Here is a 20,649-nt window from a genome sequence, read left to right on the forward strand (position 1 = left end):
TTTTTTTTTTAATTTTTTTTTCAACGTTTATTTATTTTTGGGACAGAGAGAGACAGAGCATGAACAGGGGAGGGGCAGAGAGAGAGGGAGACACAGAATCGGAAGCAGGCTCCAGGCTCGGAGCTGTCAGCACAGGGCCTGATGCGGGCTCTAACTCATGGACCGCGAGATCGTGACCTGACTGAAGTCGGACGCTTAACCGACTGCGCCACCCAGGCGCCCCTAGATTCATTTGTAATTTAATCTTCATGTTTGTATGATGCATTGTGATTATATATATAGTCTGTATGTATGTATGTATTGTAATGTTTGTATTGATGTTAATATCAATATATATATGATTGCATTATATGTATAGATTAAGATATTGAAACTAAGGCAGATTAAGTGACTTGCCCAGAATAATTTTATAAATAAGTGTTTGAGAAGTGATTAGATTTATAGAGAATATGCAGGCATTGACAAGTTAATATATCTTTCTATCAACACAAATCATGTGATTATGTGATTATGTTGTTCTTAGAATGAATCAGAAGTGGATTCAGAATACCTTGGAAAGACTTATTGAAAACATTTGGAGGAGAGGTGCCTGGGTGGCTCAGTCAGTTAAGTGTCTGACTGTAGGTTTCGGCTCAGATCGTGATCTCACAGGTTTGTGAGTTGAGCCCTGTGTCAAGCTCTGTGCTGGCAGCCTGGAGCCTGCTTGAAATCATCTCTTTCCTTCTCCCTCTGCCCCTCCCCTGCTCATGCTTTCTCTGTCTCTCTTAAAATAAATAAATAAACTTAAAAAAAAGAAAAGGAAACATTTGGAGGAGCTGAATTTGTGATATGATGGATTCTTTCCTGACATATACCAGCAGATATTAGAAAATACACAAAACCATGAAAATTATATAAACTCAGATAAAATTAAGTGAGCTTTTAAAATTGTTTTGCTGTTTTCTCTTGATGTTCTTACTTACTTGTATTGTCAATTTTTCATATTTTTAAAAGAATTTTCAAGCAAGATTGAGTTTGATGTGAAATTACTATGATATGTAGGTTTCATTGTATGTGTTTTCTATATAGGAAATATAGAAAAGAAAAAAGAAAAGGTGAAAATTTAGAAAAGAAGGGGAAAAAACCTAGGAAATAAATAAAAATAAGAACTGATGAAATTGGAATCAGAGAGGAAATTGATCATTATGAAACTTTGGGACTTCGAAAACTTCTTTGATTCATTTGATCAAAACAATTTGTCAAAGGGAAAAAATCATCTAATAGAGACCCATCTGTTCAAAATACATGAAAAATGCAAAAGTACTTTGTAATTAACTTTTATAACCGATCCTTGGTTCTTTGAGTTTTGACTGTGAGGATGAGAAGAGAATAGATCTGGGAGTCTGTCAAATGAAGGCTGTAGGGATTACGAAGGTGGTATGGTAGGGATGTCAAGGTACAATTCTGTGATAGGACCTATGCAGGTAAAGGTATCTGACTAGTATATAAGAAATAAAAATGAAAAGCAATGGTAAGACTCAACAGATTTGAGTCTACACTGCGTCCAGAGTTTATAAAACTGGGGACAGGAAAATATATTAAATTGAAAAGTTGTGGTGAAGTTTATTACACAGATACTATTGATTGATTGATTTAGTGCAGATACAATTTAATAGGAACTGTTGCAACATAAATGTGTTACTTTTATAGTCCAACTAAAGTTTTCAATTCTAGTTATTAATGTTTTCTAGATGAAGTTGATCAATAAATTGTTACCGTTCTAGTGGTCAGGCTCAGGCATCAGTCACAGTCCTTTGAGTATTATTTATTACAGTTATGACACTAGGAAATTTTTTTAAATTTATTTTTTAAAATTTACATTCAAGTTAGTTATCATATATTCAACAGTGATTTCAGGAGTAGATTCCTTAATGCCCATTTAGCCCACCCCCCACTCCCACACCCCTCCAGTAACCCTCTGTTCTCCATATTTAAGAGTCTTCTGTTTTGTCCCCCTCCCTGTTTTTATATTATTTTTGCTTCCCTTCTCTTATGTTCATCTGTTTTGTATCTTAAAGTCCTCCTATGAGTGAAGTCATATGATATTTGTCTTTCTGTGACTGACTAATTTCTCTTAGCATAATACCCTCTAGTTCCATCCACGTAGTTGCAAATGGCAAGATTTCATTCTGATTGTCGAGTAATACTCTATTGTATATATAGACCACATCTTCTTTATCCATTCATCCATCGATGGACATTTGTGCTCTTTCCTTACTTGGGCTATTGTTGATAGTGCTGCTATAAACATTGGCATGTGCCCTTTTGAAACAGCATACCTGTATCCCTTGGATAAATATCTAGTAGTGCAATTGCTGGGTCATAGTTCTATTTTTAATTTTTGAGGAACCTCCATCCTGTTTTCCCAAGTGGTTGCACCAGTTTGCATTCCCACCAGCAGTGCAAAAGAGATCCTCTTTCTCCTCATCCTCGCCAACATCTGTTGTTGTCTGAGTTGTTAATGTTAGCCATTCTGACAGGTGTGAGGTGGTATCTCACTGTGGTTTTGATTTGTATTTCCCTGATGATGAGTGATGTTGAGCATTTTTTCATGTGTCGGTTGGCCATCTGGATGTCTTCTTTGGAGAAGTGTCTATTCATGTCTTTTGCCCATTTCTTCACTGGATTATTTGCTTTTTGGGTGTTGAGTTTGATAAATTCTTTGTAGATTTTTGGGTACTAACCCTTTATGTGATATGTCATTTGCAAATGTCTTCTCCCATTCTGTTGGTTGCCTTTTAGTTTTGCTGATTGTTTCCTTCGCTGTGCAGAAACTTTTTATTTTGATGAGGTCCCAGTAGTTCATTTTTGCTTTTGTTTCTCTTGCCTCTGGAGACGTGTTGAGTAAGAAATTGCTGTGGCCAAGTCAAAGAGGTTTTATCCTGCTTTCTCCTTGGGAATTTTTATGGCTTCCTGTCTTACATTTAGGTTGTTCATCCATTTTGAGTTTATCTTTGTGTATGGTGTAAGAAAGTGGTCCAGGTTTATTCTGCATGTCGCTGTCCATTTTTCCCAGCACCACTTGCTGAAGAGACTTCCTTTATTCCATTGGATATTCTTTCCTGCTTTGTCAAAGATTAGTTGGCCATATGTTTGTGGGTCCATTTCTGGGTTTTCTATTCTGCTCCATTGATCTGAGTGTCTCTTTTTGTGCCACCCAGGAAAATATTTTTAAAGGCTTGAGAGATAACACAGATCAAAAGATACATTAATTAAGACTCTAAACCCTAGTCTTTGTAATGAGCCCTCATTATTTTGAAGCAACAGAAGATAACCAAAACATATGTCACACTACAGTAGAATATGGTTGCATATAAGCAGGGGTAAGTTTATTGGTGTATAATTAGAAGAGATATTTTACCCTGTGTATGTAGCCATGGAGATCAGTATAAATAGCCTGTTGCTGGTACTACAAATAAGGTATCTAATACCCAATGTAAACATTTAGGAGGTAGAAAAAAGGTTTCTGGACTATGGGTGACTAATGAAATGAATTATTTCACCTAATCTGGACTCATGTGCTGTTGATTTTCCTGTATCTGCCTTGTAGAATTTCCTTTTTCATTCTTACTACTCTTTATAGATAACAAAACCCCCTTCATAAATTACACTGGACTAGGATTAGGATATAGTTCTTTCTGGTCTATATTTAACTCTTGGAAATGGTGTGCACTGTATAAGAACTGTAAACATGAAGATTCCATAGTACTCAGCCTATCAAAGAGTACCTTGAGGATTCTGCTTTATGATGCTTCAAGGCAAAGAAGGATCATTTGCCTCTCCAGTAGCCTCTGACCACCTGCGTTGGAGCCATCAGGATGCCTCTGCCTTCTCTCCCAGCAGCTATTTTGTCTCATATGATAGCTATAAACAATGTGCCGCCTCCTCCACTTCGCAGTTTACCAAGTGAGTAAGGAATACATCAACAGTTGGTCATAGTTTTCAGTGCTACTTAACCCCAGCTATAAGAAATGGGGCACTTCTGGGGTGCCTGGGTGGCGCAGTTGGTTAAGCGCCTTACTCGATTTCTGATCTCACGGTTAATGAGTTCCAGCCCTGCATCGGACCCTGTGCTGATAGTGCAGAGCCTGTTTGGGATTATCTCTCTGTCTCTCAAAATTAATAGAATGAACTTAAAAAAAAAAAAAAAGAAATGGGGCACTTTGTCCCCCTGAAGTCATTTCAATCCTCTAGATTTCAAGTATATTATTTGTGAGGTTAGGATCTTTATGAACTTTCAGAACTTCAGGTAAGAAATACTTTTAGGGGCGCCTGGGTGGCGCAGTCGGTTAAGCGTCCGACTTCAGCCAGGTCACGATTTCGCGGTCCGTGAGTTTGAGCCCCGCGTCAGTCTCTGGGCTGATGGCTCGGAGCCTGGAGCCTGTTTCCGATTCTGTGTCTCCCTCTCTCTCTCTGCCCCTCCCCCGTTCATGCTCTGTCTCTCTCTGTCCCAAAATAAATAAAAAACGTTGAAAAAAAAAAAGAAATACTTTTAAAGAAAAAAGAAAATAAAGGCATGGAAAGATCACATGGCTCACCAGTGATCAAACCCCTTGTTTCTGGCAGGTCTTCTTGTGCTTACCCAGAGTCAGTCTTACAGCCCTGCCCTTTGTGAGCTACTTAATACTTAGTTTTCACTAGGAGAATTCTGATTAAAATTTTCAAGGAAATAAAAGAGATAATTTCCATTATTCTTCCTCTGAAATGTATTCCTATTTAATTTTGTTTTTATTTTGTAGTGTTTGATTTATATGATAGGAATTATAAAGTAGAGTTAAATATTTTGAAGTTTATACAATTGACAACATTTTCTTATTTTATATAGTCAGTCTACACCCAGAACGTTTTCTCAAGGCTTCTTGTCATACCTATAAAATTCATATATCTATATTTGATTATCGATATACTGACTAATAATATAGAACAGTCCTAGTGATAGTTGAGATTAAAAAAAATCTTCTAGATAACAAAGATAATAATCTTGGTATTTTTCAACTTCAATAAAGCATTTGTTTTGTTTTTTTAATATTCATTGGGTAAGTTTGCTGTATGATTTGAAAAAGTTAACCTGTCTATCTTTTATCTTTCTGTGATAGTTAACTTTTTCATATCAGTTTTTTAAAATTAATAATTATAGTCTTTAGGGGAAAAGATGGCAGCAGTTGACAACCTTTTGAAGGGGTATATTTATGTCTTGAATAGTGTTAGACAAAGTCTTTATGTTAAATCAAACTAATTCCTAAGTATGTTACTTTTATATGTTTTTATTATTATTGTGAAAAAAGTCTTGAATGTAGTCAATGTTTTGAATTTCTATGTGAATTATATTCACATGTTAACTTTATATATTCACATAGTATATATATATAATATAATATAATATAATATAATATAATATAATATAATATAATATAATATAATATATATACTATATATATAATATATATAGAATATAACTATATATGTTCACATATTAACATTATATTCACATATATTAACTAAATATTGAATGTAATTTTGCAAAATCCACAGCTTCTACTGGACAGGTTTTATTTATACAAAAGAAAAAAAAATCACCCTAAGACAATTTCTTTAGCAGCCTAGGAAGCACAGTAGCTGCTAAACAATCAAATTAATTTAGAATCAATGGGATGAGATATGTGCTACCCTCTGTAGTGTCTCCCAAGGACACTTAACTTGTGTGAAGTGATAAAAAGATGAAAAATCAGTAGCAATTTGATCTCAGAACTGAATAGAGCATAATGGAAAGCTGTGGAGCACAGTTTTCCCTTCAGAGGTTCCTAGTTGATGTTCTATGTCTATGACTTCTCTTTGGAGATGTGTCCTGCTTGCTTAGTAACTCGGTCTTTGTGCTAACTCTAGCAAATAGACAACTTCCCTTAGCAAACTCTGTCTCTGCTGAAACAATGATCTCATGAAAGCACATGTGAATATGCTTTCAATTGATAATTTGACTAAATCTGAGTTATAAAGAAGATATAAATGGGAATGATTCAAACTGCAATAGGCATAAATAGGAAGGTTCAGTTAAGGACCTTAAAAAAATCCAGCTAAAATTGTCTCCATTTGCAGATGACATGATTTTATATATAGAAAACCCAAGACTCAACCAAAAAAACTGTTAGAACTAATCAAGGAACTCAGTAAAGTTGCAGGATGCAAAATTAACATACAAAAATCAGTGTTTCCATACACTAACAATGAATTTTCTGAAAATGAAATAAAGAAATCAATCCCTCTTAAATAGTATCAAAAACAATAAAATACTTAGGAATAAATTTAACCAAGGGGGTGAAAGATTTCTAGTCTGAAAGTTATTGGGATATTAGTGAAAGAAATCAAAGAAGACATAAATAAATGGAAAGTTATCTTGTGTTCATGGATTGGAAGAGTTGATATTATTAAAATGTCAATACTACCAAAATTTGTATGGATTTGATGCAACCCGTACCACAATTCCAGGGGCATTTCTTACAGAAAAAGAAAAAAACACTCCTAAAAATAGAAACACAAAAGACTCCAAATATCCAAAAATACTGTGAGAAAGAAGAACAAAGCAGGATACTACAATGCTATACTCATTCAGGCAGTATTGTATAGTACTGGTACAAAAACAAATAGTCATTGGAACAGAATTGAAAGTCCAGAAGTAAACCTAATACAGTCAACTAGTATTTGACAAGGGAACCAAGAACACTCAGTTAAGAAAAGACAGTCTCTTCAATAAATCATGCTGAGAAAACTGTATATTCAAAAATAAAACAATGAAACTTGACCCTTATCTTACAATATTCACAAATATTAACTCAAAATGGATTAGAGACTGAAATATAAGACCTGAAGCTATGAAGCTCCTATAAAAAAAACGTAGAAAAATTCTTTGACATAGGTTTTGGAATGCGTTTTTAGATATGACACCTAAAGCACAGGCAACAACAACAACAAAAAAGTGGGACTGTATCAAACTAAAAAAGTCCTACACTGCAGAAGAAAGCACCATCAAAGTGAAAAGACAACCTACACAATGGTAAAAGACATTTGCAAACTATGTATCTGATAAGGGGTTAATATTTAAAGTATATAAATAACTCATACAGCTCAGTAGCAAAAAAATAATAATAATTGAATTATAAAATAGGCAAAGGACCTAAATAGACATTTCTCCATGGAAAGTATACAAAAGGCCAACAGGTATGTGAAAAGATGCTTACAATCACTAGTCAATAGGGAAATGCAAATTAAAACCTCAATATCACCTCATGCCTTTTAGAATGGTCATTATCAAAAAAGATAAGAGATAACAAATGCTGGTGTGGATTTGGAGAAAAGGGAACCTCTGTGCACTGTTGATAGGATTGTAAATTAGTACAGCTACTACAGAAAACAGTATGGAGTATACAACTACCATATGATCCAGCAATTCCACTTCTGGAAATATATCCAAAGGTAATTAAAATGTTAAAGAGTTGTCTGCACCCTATTTTCATAGAAACATTACTTACAATAGGCAAGACATGGAAACAACCTAAGTGTTCATTGATGCCTGAATGGATAAAGAAGTTGTGGTATATATACAAGTGAATATTATTCATCCATAAAAAACAAGAGAAGCCCACCCTTTGCAACAATATGGATGAAGACATTATGTGACATAAGCCACATACAAAGACAAATACTGTATGATCTCATTACATGTAGAATCTCAAAAAAAAAAAAAAACCTTCATAGAGATCAGATTTATGGTTACCAGAGGGTCGGGTGGTGGGGGGGGGGGGGAAGGAAGGATAAATTGGGGGAAGGTGGTCAAAAGGTACAAACTTCCAGTTACAAGATAAATAAGCACTAGGGATGTGATGTACAACCTGATGGCTATAGTTAACACTGCTATATGCTGTATAGAGAAGTTAAGAGAGTAGATCATAAGAGTTCTCATCACAAGGATAATTTTTTATCCATTTCCTTTTTATATCTGTATGAGATGATGGATGTTAACTAAACCTATTATAATCATTTCACAGTATATGTAAATCAAACAATTATGCTATATACCTTAAACTTATACACTGATATATGTTAAATATTTCTTAATAAAACTAGAAAAAAAATCCAGCTATTATATATATCCTGACTTACTTTGGATAAGTTTAGTTAGGTTACATTTAGTGAGTCATGTTTACCTTATATGTAAATTTTATATGTGAGTAGTATTTGAAGGCTTTTTATAGGCAGTGGGTAAGCACTTTGCATGTTATGTTATCTCATTTATTTCTCACAAGATCCTTATGAGGTCTGTAGAAGGCAGAATAATGGCCCCAATGATGTGCATATCCTGATCCCTGGAATCTGTGAATTAACTGTGCTGCATGGCAAGAGGAATTAAGGTTGCAGATGGAATTAAGGCTGCTAATCAGCTAACCTTGCAATGGGAGAAGATTCTGGATTTTGCATTGAGCCCACTGTAATCAAAAGGGTCCTTGTAAGTGAAAGAGGGAGCTGTGTGACTCAGAGTCAGTGAGATTCAGAGTGAGAAAGGCTCAATTACACATTGTTGGCTTTGAAGATGGAAAGGGGACGTGAACCACAGAATTTGGGCAGCCTCTAGAAGCTGGACAAGCAAAGCAACAGAGTCTCCCTTAGAGCTGCCAAAAGGAATGCAGCCCTGCTGACAACTTGATTTTAACATAGATCTCTTTCAGGCTTCTGACTTCTAAAGCTGTAAGATCATAAATTTGTGATTTAAGTTGACATGTTTGTGGTAATTTGTTTCAGCAACAATAGAAAACTAATACATGGTCCACTTTACAGTTAAGGATAGTGAGGCTTGGGTTTCATACCAAGGTTCACACAGTTGGCAAGTGGTAGAGAATCTTCATAGTATCATTCGTGCAGTGAATTTTCTCAAAACAACAACAAAGTCAGTAGCAGTACCGTTTCCTCCTACCCACCACCCTGAAATGCCATCTACATTTTACCAGTTGAATGATGTATATGCATTGTTGCATTTTGCCATTTTGACTACTTAGAGGCACTCTTAATTTAAGGGAGAGAATATGCCATGCATCTTTAAACAACCCTCCAGTGCTGTCTCCTTAACTGAAATCCAGGCTCACAGGCACTCCAAGTAGTTAAGCTTCTTAAATCACTTACACGTTTTTTCTTTGAAACTTTCCAGTTTTCTCCTTCTATAGTCTTTTTGACTTGTGTCTCAGGATTCTTCACAGCTTGCTAACCCTTGGAAAGAGATGATTGTTCTCAAAAGCAAAAAACATCTTGCCACTTCTTATTCTGGATGAGAATTGTTTTAAAAACTTACAGTTAACAAAATCTATAGTAGTTTTACCACCTGGGTGAAATAGCATCTGGGTCTAGGTAAACACATACCCTGTTATTATTAGAAGTTGATATCCTGAAGAGACAAAGGGAAGAAATATGTCTTAAATTTGTTTTTAATAGAAGTCAGGGAGCTGTCCTTTAGTATTTGTTTGGAGGAAGCCCCTTTTACACTTACCATTAGAGTATGGTCTAGTTACCTATCTTTGTTTGGGTTAATAGCTTTGCTTCTATTTTCTTCATGCTTATTAGGCTTATTTTGGGAAAGGACAAGTTCAAAAATGCTTTTTCATTTTAACTACTGCTTTATCTGGGAGAAAGAATTTCAGTGCTTTAACAAAAGTTTTTTTTAATTGTTTTTGTTCCAGTAACAAAAGTATTTCAGGTTCACAAGATATTTGTAAGTACATCTTGCTTGTTTCAACATAGGAGGATGTAGAAGGAAAAAAATGGCACTCAAGAGAAGACTAGAGACACTTCAAGGAATTTAGAAACAAGATAGTACTCCTAAGTGAATATTTTCCTTGCTTTTTTTTTTTCCATTTTACGATGTACATTTACAGAAAACCTGAAAAAACCATGTCATCATTCCTAACATTTCAAGGGCATTTCCTGTAATTTGAGAGATTCTTAGTTTTATAGTGGCTAAACTAAAGATGAAAGGAGTTTCAAGACGTATATTTATCTGGAAAAGTGACTATTGCTCCATTTTAAAGTTTTAAAGCATCCAAATCCTAGGAGTGCAGTAAGAAAAAGGGTGGCCTGTCAGTGGAGAAGATAGAGAAGCAGACTGTGTAGTGTAATGTATACAAGAAGACAAGGTTGAAAAACAGAGCTAAATGATGAGAATGGATATTCCAAGAAGGAATAAAAGGTGGGAAAGATGGTTGAATGTTTATATATGTCTCTGTGTGTGTATAATCCATAATAGTCCCTGTGGAAAATGCTACTTGGTAATTTAGGAAAAGAAGTATTAGAAAATTATTTACTCAACTTTATTTTTCAGTGTAGAAGTTGCTTTTTTTTAATCCCAAAGGAGAAAAGATGTATGTCTTTTTGAAAAAACAAGCATTTATTATTATTTTTTCTTACCGCTGTTATAACAATGTCTATGTACTTGTACTTTTTGTCAGAAAATCTTGAGTGACCTTTAGAAATTAAGTAATGGCAACCTAAACTTGAGCTCAAATCGTGACTGGGGGTTCAGGCAGGAGACCGTGAAGTAAACTGCAATGCATTGCAAATCAGATCTCCGCTAGCTGCCACACTATATTGTCCCTCACATCTCAGGCTACTGCTTTGTTCTAGGCAGTCTATCTCAGAAATACCTCCTGCATTAGTCCTCTTTTACCCTCCGCCACCTAGATTGGTCCTCTATCACTTTTCACTGAACTTATCTCTGGAGTTCCTTCTGACATATAGTATGGACCAGATTCCTTTTTAAAAATATGATGTTTTGAAAAGGAATCTGATCATGTTACCTCTCCACACAAAAGCTGTCAGGGTTGTACTTTCTTCCAAAACTTAGATTACAATCCATTTTCTTCAGTCTCTGGCATTTAAAAATTTCATGCTTTTGCTAAAATCTGTCTCTCATGTTCTAGACTTAACATTTCCATTGATATAACTCTCCATTACAGCTAAAATGCTTTGATTGACATTCTTAAAACCTATCGGCAATACTGTTCAGGGGGACAGGAGGAGTTCCTAGGTTCAGTGAAGCATTCAGATGACCATATTTGGCATATGTGCTCTACAGGGTAGGAGAGAACCGTAATCTTCCAGAAGGGCAGTGTCAGATGTTCCCCTTCTGTGCCAGTGGTTTTCACAGCTGCCTAAGCAGCAGCACAATCCTCTTTACCCCCAGCATAGTTCAGGTTCGAGGTAATGAGAATCACATAGGGCAGGTGTGGAAATGTCCTGGCTTAAAAGTGTCATACCCTGCAGAAACCAAAATCTCTTATAAAAAATCCCATAGACTCTGTTGCTAAGTTTTCTGCAAGGAACTTCTCAGTCACAAGATTAATTGTAGTTTCCATATCTTGGCCATTACAAATAATACTGCAGTAAACATAGGGGTTCCTATATCTTGTTGAATTCATGTTTTTGTTTTTTTGAATAAATACCCATAGTGCAATTACTGTATCTATGCTATTTCTATTTTTAATTTTTTGAGGAATCTCCAAACTGTGTCACCTGTATGTCAATAAAAAATTTATAATGATAAAAAAAGAGTCACTTTGGTCAGGAAAGTCCATTTCAGTGGCTCTCCATTAGGTATTTGTATATCATCTATACTTTCTCTTGGTTCATATGCAACTCCTCAGTCAGGGATCATTGTTATCATGAACAATGTTACCTAGCAATCTAGTTAACACTCTATCTTTATATGGTCTCTGTAGAATAGAGCTGGAGAGTTCCTATGCTGGGAGAAAATTATTCCTTGAGTTATAACATCATGCTCCTCACCATACTTTTATGCCTTAGCTCATGTTTCCTCTTGGAGTTCCCATCTATCTTGCTCTATTTATTCTTATCATTCCCGTGTCAGTGACTTGAATCTCTGCAAAGACTCTCCTGGCTTCTCCAGTATGAAGTAATGTCTTCCATGTCTCTGACCTGGAAAATCATAAAAATGTGCCTTATGTTTATGGTTCTTATTAGATAAATATCTGGAGATAAGTGGTTACCCTTCATATGTCTTTGTATCTCTAATGCCTAGCATGCAGGTGATAAAAGAAGAAAGGTGAACAAATATTACACAATTTGTGGGAATTTTGGTGAGTAGGTGTCTTTTAAGTTATTATGTAATAACATATGCATCAGGCACAAAAAATTATTGAAAAGTTGAGTCTTCCCCCAACCCATACTCCTAATTTTATCCTCAAAAGTAACTATCATGAAAAACATTTTCCTTGTATATATTTTTAATGTTTATATATTTTACATATATATGTAAACATTATACATACATGTATATATTTTTAATATTTATATATTTTTATATTATTTTAATGCATATGGTAGAGCATTTTTATTACCCTATATCCTACTTTTTTTTTTACTTATTAGTATCATATATTATGAAGGCCTTTCATGTCAAAATGTAGATATGTACCTTATTAATTTTAGTGGCTATAATTATATTTCATTATTTGAATACACCAAAATACTGCTAATGGATGTGCTATTTAATATATTGTGTCTCATCTTCAACTCCACCCTTGTATATATTCTGCTTTGTAATGCTGGGCTGGGGCTCTGCAAACCAGTTTTTTTCAAGAAGCCAGCTGGCTTCCTGTTAGAATCTGTCAATAGCACGTGTTAGAGGGAGATTGGAAGGCAGGAGCAAAGTTAAGGAATATGTTTATCCTTTTGTTTTCTTTTCTTTTTTTTAAGTTTATTTATTTTGAGAGAGATACAGGGAGCAAGCAGGGGAGGGGCATATAGAGGAGAGGGAGAGAGAGAGAGAGAGAGAGAGAGAGAGAGAGAATCCCAAGCAGGCTCTGCACTGTCAGCACAAAGCCCCACATAGGGCTGGAACTCACAAACCATGAGATCATGACCAAGACTCAGACACTTAACTGACTGACCTACCAAGGGGCCCCTCCTTTTGTTTTCTGTTTCTGGTTTGCTTCTCCTTGTGAGTGTATCTTTTTCACCCAAGCAGCAGCAGATAATTCCATTTGCAATTTTCCCAGTGTTGCCAGAAATAGCTTCATCACACCCCCTCAACAATCCAGCACCAGCTGCTGGTACACTGTCTCAGAAGCACTGCTTCTTAGGGCCACTGCTTCCAGCTTCCAAGTTTTAGTAATTAAACCTCTTCCCTTTGCTTCATCAGCAAAAAGAGTGGTGGTGGATGCTTTCTGCATGATATTTGTGGCTCCCTTTTTGTCTCTTCAATTCTTTAATATTTGACTAATAGTTCTTTGTATCATTTTTTTTCTGTTGAAATTACTGGTGTGGTTTCAGTCTCCTGACAGCTGGATTCTCTCTAATAATACAGTGGGAATTTTTTTCTAGTTACTTTTGCTGTTAAAATCAAATAAACATCCTGTACTACCCTCTTGAGTTGGCAAGCATGTGTATTAATAGCACTGCAAGGCCAAAGGATGTGTGCATTTTAAAGTTTGATAACTATTAACAAGTTGCCTTCAAAGAGCTTGTACTAATTTCTACTCCTACCATCAGCATGTGCAAGTTTCTATTTCACAGTATTTATACTAACATCATGCATTATAAAACAAATATTCTGCCAATAAATTAATTGGAGATAGTTTTATTTACTCTGTAAGTTTGCATTTCTTTATGAGTGAGATTTAGAATCTTTTCATATATTTGTGGTCATTTGTATTTATGTGAACAGTCTACTTATATGTCTCTTGCCCATTCATTGAGGTTTATTTTTCCTTTTATTTGAAAGAAATCTTTGTGTATAAAATAAGTTAGCCCTTTGGCATGTAATTTGCAGGTATTTTTCTCAGCTTGTATTTTTTTCATGTTTATGATTTTTGTGTTATACAAATATTTTAGATTGCTTGGACAGTTTTTGTCCTCTGTTATTGATTCTTTCTTAGAATGCTATTCTTCATGCCAAAATTTAAAAATAATTTTTGCTTGCTTCCTTTTATTACTTATGTAGTTTTATTTTTAATATTAAGGTTGTTAAATATTTGGTGCATCTGGAATTTATTTTCCAATAGTTTTACTTTAGAATAGTGATGTATGGCTACAACTTAATGTTTTTCCAAATGACCAATCAATTCTAACACTATTTGTTGAGTAATCTATCTTTTTCTTACTAATTTGAAATGCCAGTTTTTATTATATGCTGAATTTTCATATGCATTCTGGATGTATTTCTGGAAACTATTATTTACTGTTTCCACTTATTTCTTGTGTATTTATGCATTTGTATTGAATTGTTATAATTCTGAAGCATTATAATATACTTCTGTATCTGGTAAGATTAACCTTCACTGATTACTCTTTTTTAAAAGACTTGTAGCCTTTTATGTTTGTTTTTCTATATGACCTTTAGAAATATTTGGGCTTTTTCAGCAAATAAACATGTGGATATTTTATTTGGAAATGTGTTAAAGATTCATTTATGAAGAATTGATGTCTTTATGATATTGAATATTCCTACTTAAGAACTTGTAAGGGGTGCCTGAGTGGCTCAGTCTCTTAAGCATCAGGCTCTTGACAGGTCATGATCTCATGGTTCGTGAGACTGAGCCCTGCATTGGGCTCCGTGGAGCCTTCTTCGGAATCTCTCTGCTCTGTTTCTGCCCTCCCCCCTACTCTCACTCTCTCTCTCTCAAAATAAATAAATAAATATTTTAAAAAAGAACTTTTTACAATATTCAATTCATCCCTACTTCCAATTTTTGCAAATGTTTTTTTATGCCATTCAATAAAATTTATTTCTGGCATTTTATCTTTTTTTCCTTTGCTATTATGAATGATATCTTTTCCTCATTATATTTTCTAAGTATAAAAGTCATCATATGAAAAAGCTATTAAATTTTTAAAAGTAAAATTTAAAAAATTTGAAAGTGCAATCTTATGGAAATTTTGTAAGTTTAATATAACGAAACTTATTTTTTCAGAGCTGTTTGACACTCAATTTGCCTTAAATATTTTAGCATGTATTTCTTTAAAAATAAGGAATTACTTATTACATAATCACAATATATCCATCAAAGTAAAAACATTAACACAGATAAATTACTGTAATCTAATTCTTAGCCCCCTCCCATTTGAATTTAGCCAATTGTTCTGATAATGATTTTTATAGTAAAAGGATCCAATTCAAAATCTTATGTTGCATTTCATTGTCTTGTCTTCTCTGTTTAGTCTGGAACATTCTCCATTTTCCTTGCCTTTCATTGCTGGGAGATTACAAATCAGTTATTTAGTAGAATATACTTCAGTTTGGTTTCTCTGATCTTTCCTCATGATTAGATTCAAGTAGGATATCTTTGGCAGAAATGTCATAGAAGTGATACTGTGTTCTCTTTCCATCTTATTGGGTGGATGATTTCATTTTAAACAATTGATTAAGGTGGTTATATGGAGATCTTCTTTGCAGTAAATTTACTTTTTCCTTTTTTAATTAATAAGTATTTTGCGAAGAGGTATTTTGAAAGTATGGAAATATCCAGTTTTCATAAAATATTAAATAAATGTAAAATTATAATTTCCTAGTTTGTTCAAAGGCTCCTGATGAGTTATTATCATTATATAGTCTGGTGTCCAGCTTGTTCACAGTCCACTGGAAATGCGTTCAAGTTAGTCTAACCATTTTCTTGCTCCCTATCTGAGCCCTAGAATCAGCCATTTTCCCAACAAGCCCTGGTTCATTTTAATGCAGAATTATATTTAGAAGTCAAGATCTGGGTGCTATGTATGTTCATTGATGTTAGGGTGTTATTGTTCCCAAGTCCTCTTAGAGGAAAGATCCTAGGAATAAAAATTTATATTTATGTTTATTTGCATATCAATTTATTGAAAAGCATGAGTTTACACCAATTTATTCCAATTGCAGTGCAACACTATAGGCTTCATTCTAATGTTCTCGCTTCTATACTTGTAATTCCCTTCTCTGAAGCAAGAAACTTTACTCCTATTAACTATACCTTTGATCAGTTTTCTTTATGTAGCTAATCTTCCATATTCACTGCCATCTTATCCCCACTAAGGGTCTAACACTCAGCACTGACAGATCCCCTCCCTCTCCCACTTCATATTGCTCTCCTCACTCCCCTTGAACTCCAGTACTCAGCACAGGCCCACCCCCACACATGGATGCCCTCCACATCTTGTTTTTGGCTGTTGTGACATCCTACCTTTTACCTCCCACTTACAGCTGGCATTGATGCCTACCTTCTTATACTATTCCAGTTGTTTTAAGACACAATTGTTTAGAGACAAGAAGGAACTATTGAATATATACTGTATTTTCTTTGAATGTTTACTTTCTTTACTGTTTTAGTGACTATGCTGATGGGTTTACAGTCTATGCGATTCTGTTTTCTACCTGTATAATTATAACATTTTGCAAGCAGTGTTTTTGTCTCTTTTTTTCCTACTTTTCATCATTTGTGTATTTCTTTTATCAAATTGTGTAGTTTGGTACTTCCAAAAATTTGCAGTACTGGTGGATATTTTTATCTTATGCTATTAAGCATAATAGCAACTTATGCTATTGCTTCTAGCTCCAACATTAAACATGATTCTTTCTTTTGGTTTGATATATTCATCAAGTTAAGAAAAGAAGCTTTTTAAAAATCAAATTATTTAAGAACAATACTGAGTTTTATTGAATATTTATTCTGTATCTGTGGAGATTATGATTTTTTAAATTCTGACTTGTAAATTATATGGTTATATTTTGTCATTGAAATTTCTTTGAATTACTTGGATAAATCGAACTTTGTTGTGTGATAATACTCTGTTAGTATGTTTCTGGGCACCATATACTGATAATATTCATTTTTTAAAACTGTTTATTTATTTTGAGAGAGACAGAGATTATGTGTTTGTGTGATCAGGGGAGTGACAGAGAGAGAGAGAGGGAGAGAGAGAGAATCCCAAGCAGGCTCTGTGCTGTCAGCATGGAGCCCAATGTGGGGCTCGATATCACAGATTGTGAGATATGACCTGAGCTGAAATCAAGAGTCCAAGGCTTAACCAGCTGAGCCACCTGGCTGCCCCTATAATAATTATTTTTATTTGTAAAAGAAATCAGTCTCTGGTTTTCTTTTTCATGCTCTAGTTGTCACATTTGGGTATCAGTGTTTTGCTTGTTTCATCAAAGAAATTTGGAAGCTTTTCTTCTCTGTGTTCTGAAGCATTTAACTAGCACTAGAATTATTTCTTACATAAAGATTTGGTAGAAATAACCTATGATTATATTTTATTTGTGTGCATGTAGGGGGATGGCAGAGAAAAACTGCTATAAGATTATTCTCCATTTCTTTCAAGGCAACTGATTTATTTAAATTTTCTCTCCCTTCTATGGTCAATTTAGGTAATATGCATTTTTCTGAAAAATCAGTAAGTTTTTTTTTTTTTACTTTGGTATATAGCTTTAAAAATACTCTTGATTTTCTTTATAATGATGTTTATAGTTATTCCCAATTTCATTTCTGACCTTGAGTACTTATTACATATTTTCCTTGTTAAGATAAGCCAGTCATTTATTTTTTCCCTTCAAAGACCCAGATCTTTTGAATTTACTTTTTACTTCATTTGTAGGTAAGAAGGAAAGAAAGTTACTATTGAGATTATTTTGTCTCCATTTATTCCTGAAATTTTTGCTTTATGAATTTTACTGCCATATAATTTGGAACACAAAAATATTTAATAGATTCCATACCTAAATCTCTGTTTCTTGATTTATCAACATTAGATAATGAATATTCACAACCTAGTATAAAGTGAGAAAAATTTTCCACTTCACATCATGATTTGATTAGTAAGAATATTAATTTTTAAGTCTTTGACTAGTTGCATTCATACCTTCAAATATTATTATTATCTTTAATGTTTATTGTTTAATTTATTTTGAGAGAGAGAGATAGTGTGCGAGTAGGGGAAGGGCAGAGATAGAGGGAGACAGAGAATCTCAAGCTGACTCCACACTGTCAACGCAGAGCCCAATGCCAGGCTTGAACACATGAACTGTGAGATCAAGACCTGATCCAAGAGTTGGATGCTTAACTGACTGAGGTGTCCCAGAGCCCCACTTTCAAATATTATTATCAGGGCCCCATTATTTTAAAATATTCTTTAAGTTGTAAATAGTAATTATCTGCTATGTGAGGAGGTCTGCACAAATATATTTTATGCTTTCACTTCTCTGCTGAAATTTCCAAATTATTACTATTACTTTTTATACCCTTTTCATTAGAATCTATGTGGAATCTATTATTTGTGTTAAGGTTTACAGAATTTACCTACCCTTTATTAGTATAGTGTCCATATTATTTAAGTTTCAGGTGCATGTTTATCACATTGTATTTTTCAAAGAGGGATTATGATACTTTATATTCTTTGAGGTCTTATATTTCTTTTATATTTATTGGAAAATAAAACTCATTATAAATAATAATATATAACATTATAATGAATATATATAATTTAATTATAATTATATTATATATTTTATTTATTATATAAAATATATATTATAAATAATATATTATATTATAATATATTTGCATTATTTATATATCATTATAATATATGAGTAATAAAAATTATAAATTATATAATATATAATATATAATAATAAAATTCACTTTATTTATTTATTTATTTATTTATTTATTTATTTATTTATTTATATTTCCTGTCCCCCTTCATTTGTCTTACTGTTTGTCAGGACTTTGCTGTGGAGAAGATTAAAGTCAAACTGAGTTTTGGCTGGGGGCTAAAATAATAGCTTATCTTCAAAACATAGTTACATTAATTTATTCAACCAGTAGAATCTAGAATATCTGATATCTTTGTAAATCATGTATTATGTTTTCTCTTTCCCTTTCTGGGTCATGGTATTTAGTTCTTCATATTCAGGTCTTATATATGAGAACAATGTTCTTATGTTATGTGTGGGAACATTTTTTTTCCCTATACCATTATTTATGTTTTCTTGTTCAGGAAAAATTTCCACATATGGTATCTGCTTTCTATATTCATTTATCACTTTCTCTTTTTTTTCCTCTATTTTAATGTTAGCCTTTATATTCTGTGATTATATTTTCTTAAATATTGTCATTTTTACTATTTCTAATGGAAATTTTGTCATAATTTTATCTTTCTCTTCTTCCTTAACATAGCCTGTTTAGTTATAATTTCTTAGGTGTACAACTTAGTGATTTGACAACTTTATACATAATGCTGTGTTCACCACAAGTGTAGCTACCATCTGTCCATTTACATCTCTATTACAGTATCATTGACTATTCCTTGTGCAGTTGATTTGGCCTCTATTTCTCTTCAGTGACTGAGACAAACTGCCTTTGTGTTGATTGCCACCTAACATTTGTCATCCTACCACCATAACAATCTAATTCTTAAAAAAAATGAGTATATGTGGAATCTTTGTCCAGCCTTACATTCCATATATATCATGGGTTTTATATACAAAAATTAGTTCAAAGGAAACAAATAAATACTCTATTAACCATCAATGTAGGTATGTTTAATTCCCTATTATTACACACATTTAGACTAACGTAAAAATGTAGAACTGGATCACTTATCCAAGTGTGTATAGAAAGAATTTATCATGCTTATAGTGTCTGATGAATCCTTTATTTATTCTTACCATTAATGTTTCTGTTGCTATTGCTGCTGACCTGTTTCTTTGTGCTCTGAATATTGCATTAAGCAAAGTTCTCCTTATCATTGGATTAGAGTGTATCCTGCAAGTACTTTTGAAGAAGTCCTAGCTTTCTGTTTTCTAGCTAGCCATACTCTGGCATTTCCACTTGGTCATTGTCACATTTTCTCTTTGTCTCTGCTGTTCATCTCTTTTATGTTGCCCAGTAGCCACTCCGATAAGTCTAGTCTCCTAGTATATAGTAGTTTTGCATTTACATATTTTTAAGCCTTCACTTATTTTATTGCTTCTTCTTAGCTTTTTGCAAGGGGTATTTACCTTTTAAGGGAAAGTTTATTGGGGAAAAATTGTTTAATTTTATTTTAACACTCGCCAGACCCATTTTTAGCAAATCTTTATAACCCCCACATAAGCTTACATAACTCACTATACTGCACAAATATGGAAATACATATCTACCCCTTAAGGACATTAACACATAAAAACAAATGATCACCAATGTATCACTCAGATAAAACACTGGATTTTAGTTTCTCTATTTCAATAATATATAGTGAGCATTATATCAGTAAAGAAAATTGGCTTTTTGATTGCGTCATGGATTTCTTGTTCTTTGTTTCTAGCTTAGAATTTACTTTGTAATCACCCTTTTATATCAGCTTTTAATCTTCTTTCAAACAAACTGTGCTCAAAATCCATGATTTTACCCCCATTATAAGGTGAAGCCCACTCTACTTCTGTGAGAAGCCCAACTAAGACATATTCATGAGGGAAAACAAGACTGGAAAACAGATGTAAACCTAGTACCTTCTGAACTCCTTAGGCTTTATCCTGGTATTAGATTTGATCATCTGAAAAGCTCAATTTCCGGTGTTTGCAAAGTTACAATTTCATGTTGAAATCTA

General features: G+C 33.7%; 1 protein-coding gene across 1 annotated transcript in view; it reads left to right on the forward strand.

The window, feature by feature from the left end:
- Positions 1 to 3,857: 3,857 nt before the first annotated feature.
- The window catches only part of CNBD1 (cyclic nucleotide binding domain containing 1), a 489,467-nt gene continuing 472,675 nt past the window's right edge, over positions 3,858 to 20,649 (forward strand). The window contains exon 1 of the mRNA XM_047073787.1: positions 3,858 to 3,945. Within this exon, the coding sequence (XP_046929743.1) occupies positions 3,858 to 3,945 (88 nt within the window). The remainder of the gene's footprint in view (positions 3,946 to 20,649) is intronic.

The sequence above is a fragment of the Lynx rufus genome, unplaced genomic scaffold, assembly GCF_022079265.1.
Source record: "Lynx rufus isolate CCGP_SWC_20201006 ecotype Redwood Valley unplaced genomic scaffold, mLynRuf1.p SCAF_12, whole genome shotgun sequence".
NCBI lineage: Eukaryota > Metazoa > Chordata > Mammalia > Carnivora > Felidae > Lynx > Lynx rufus.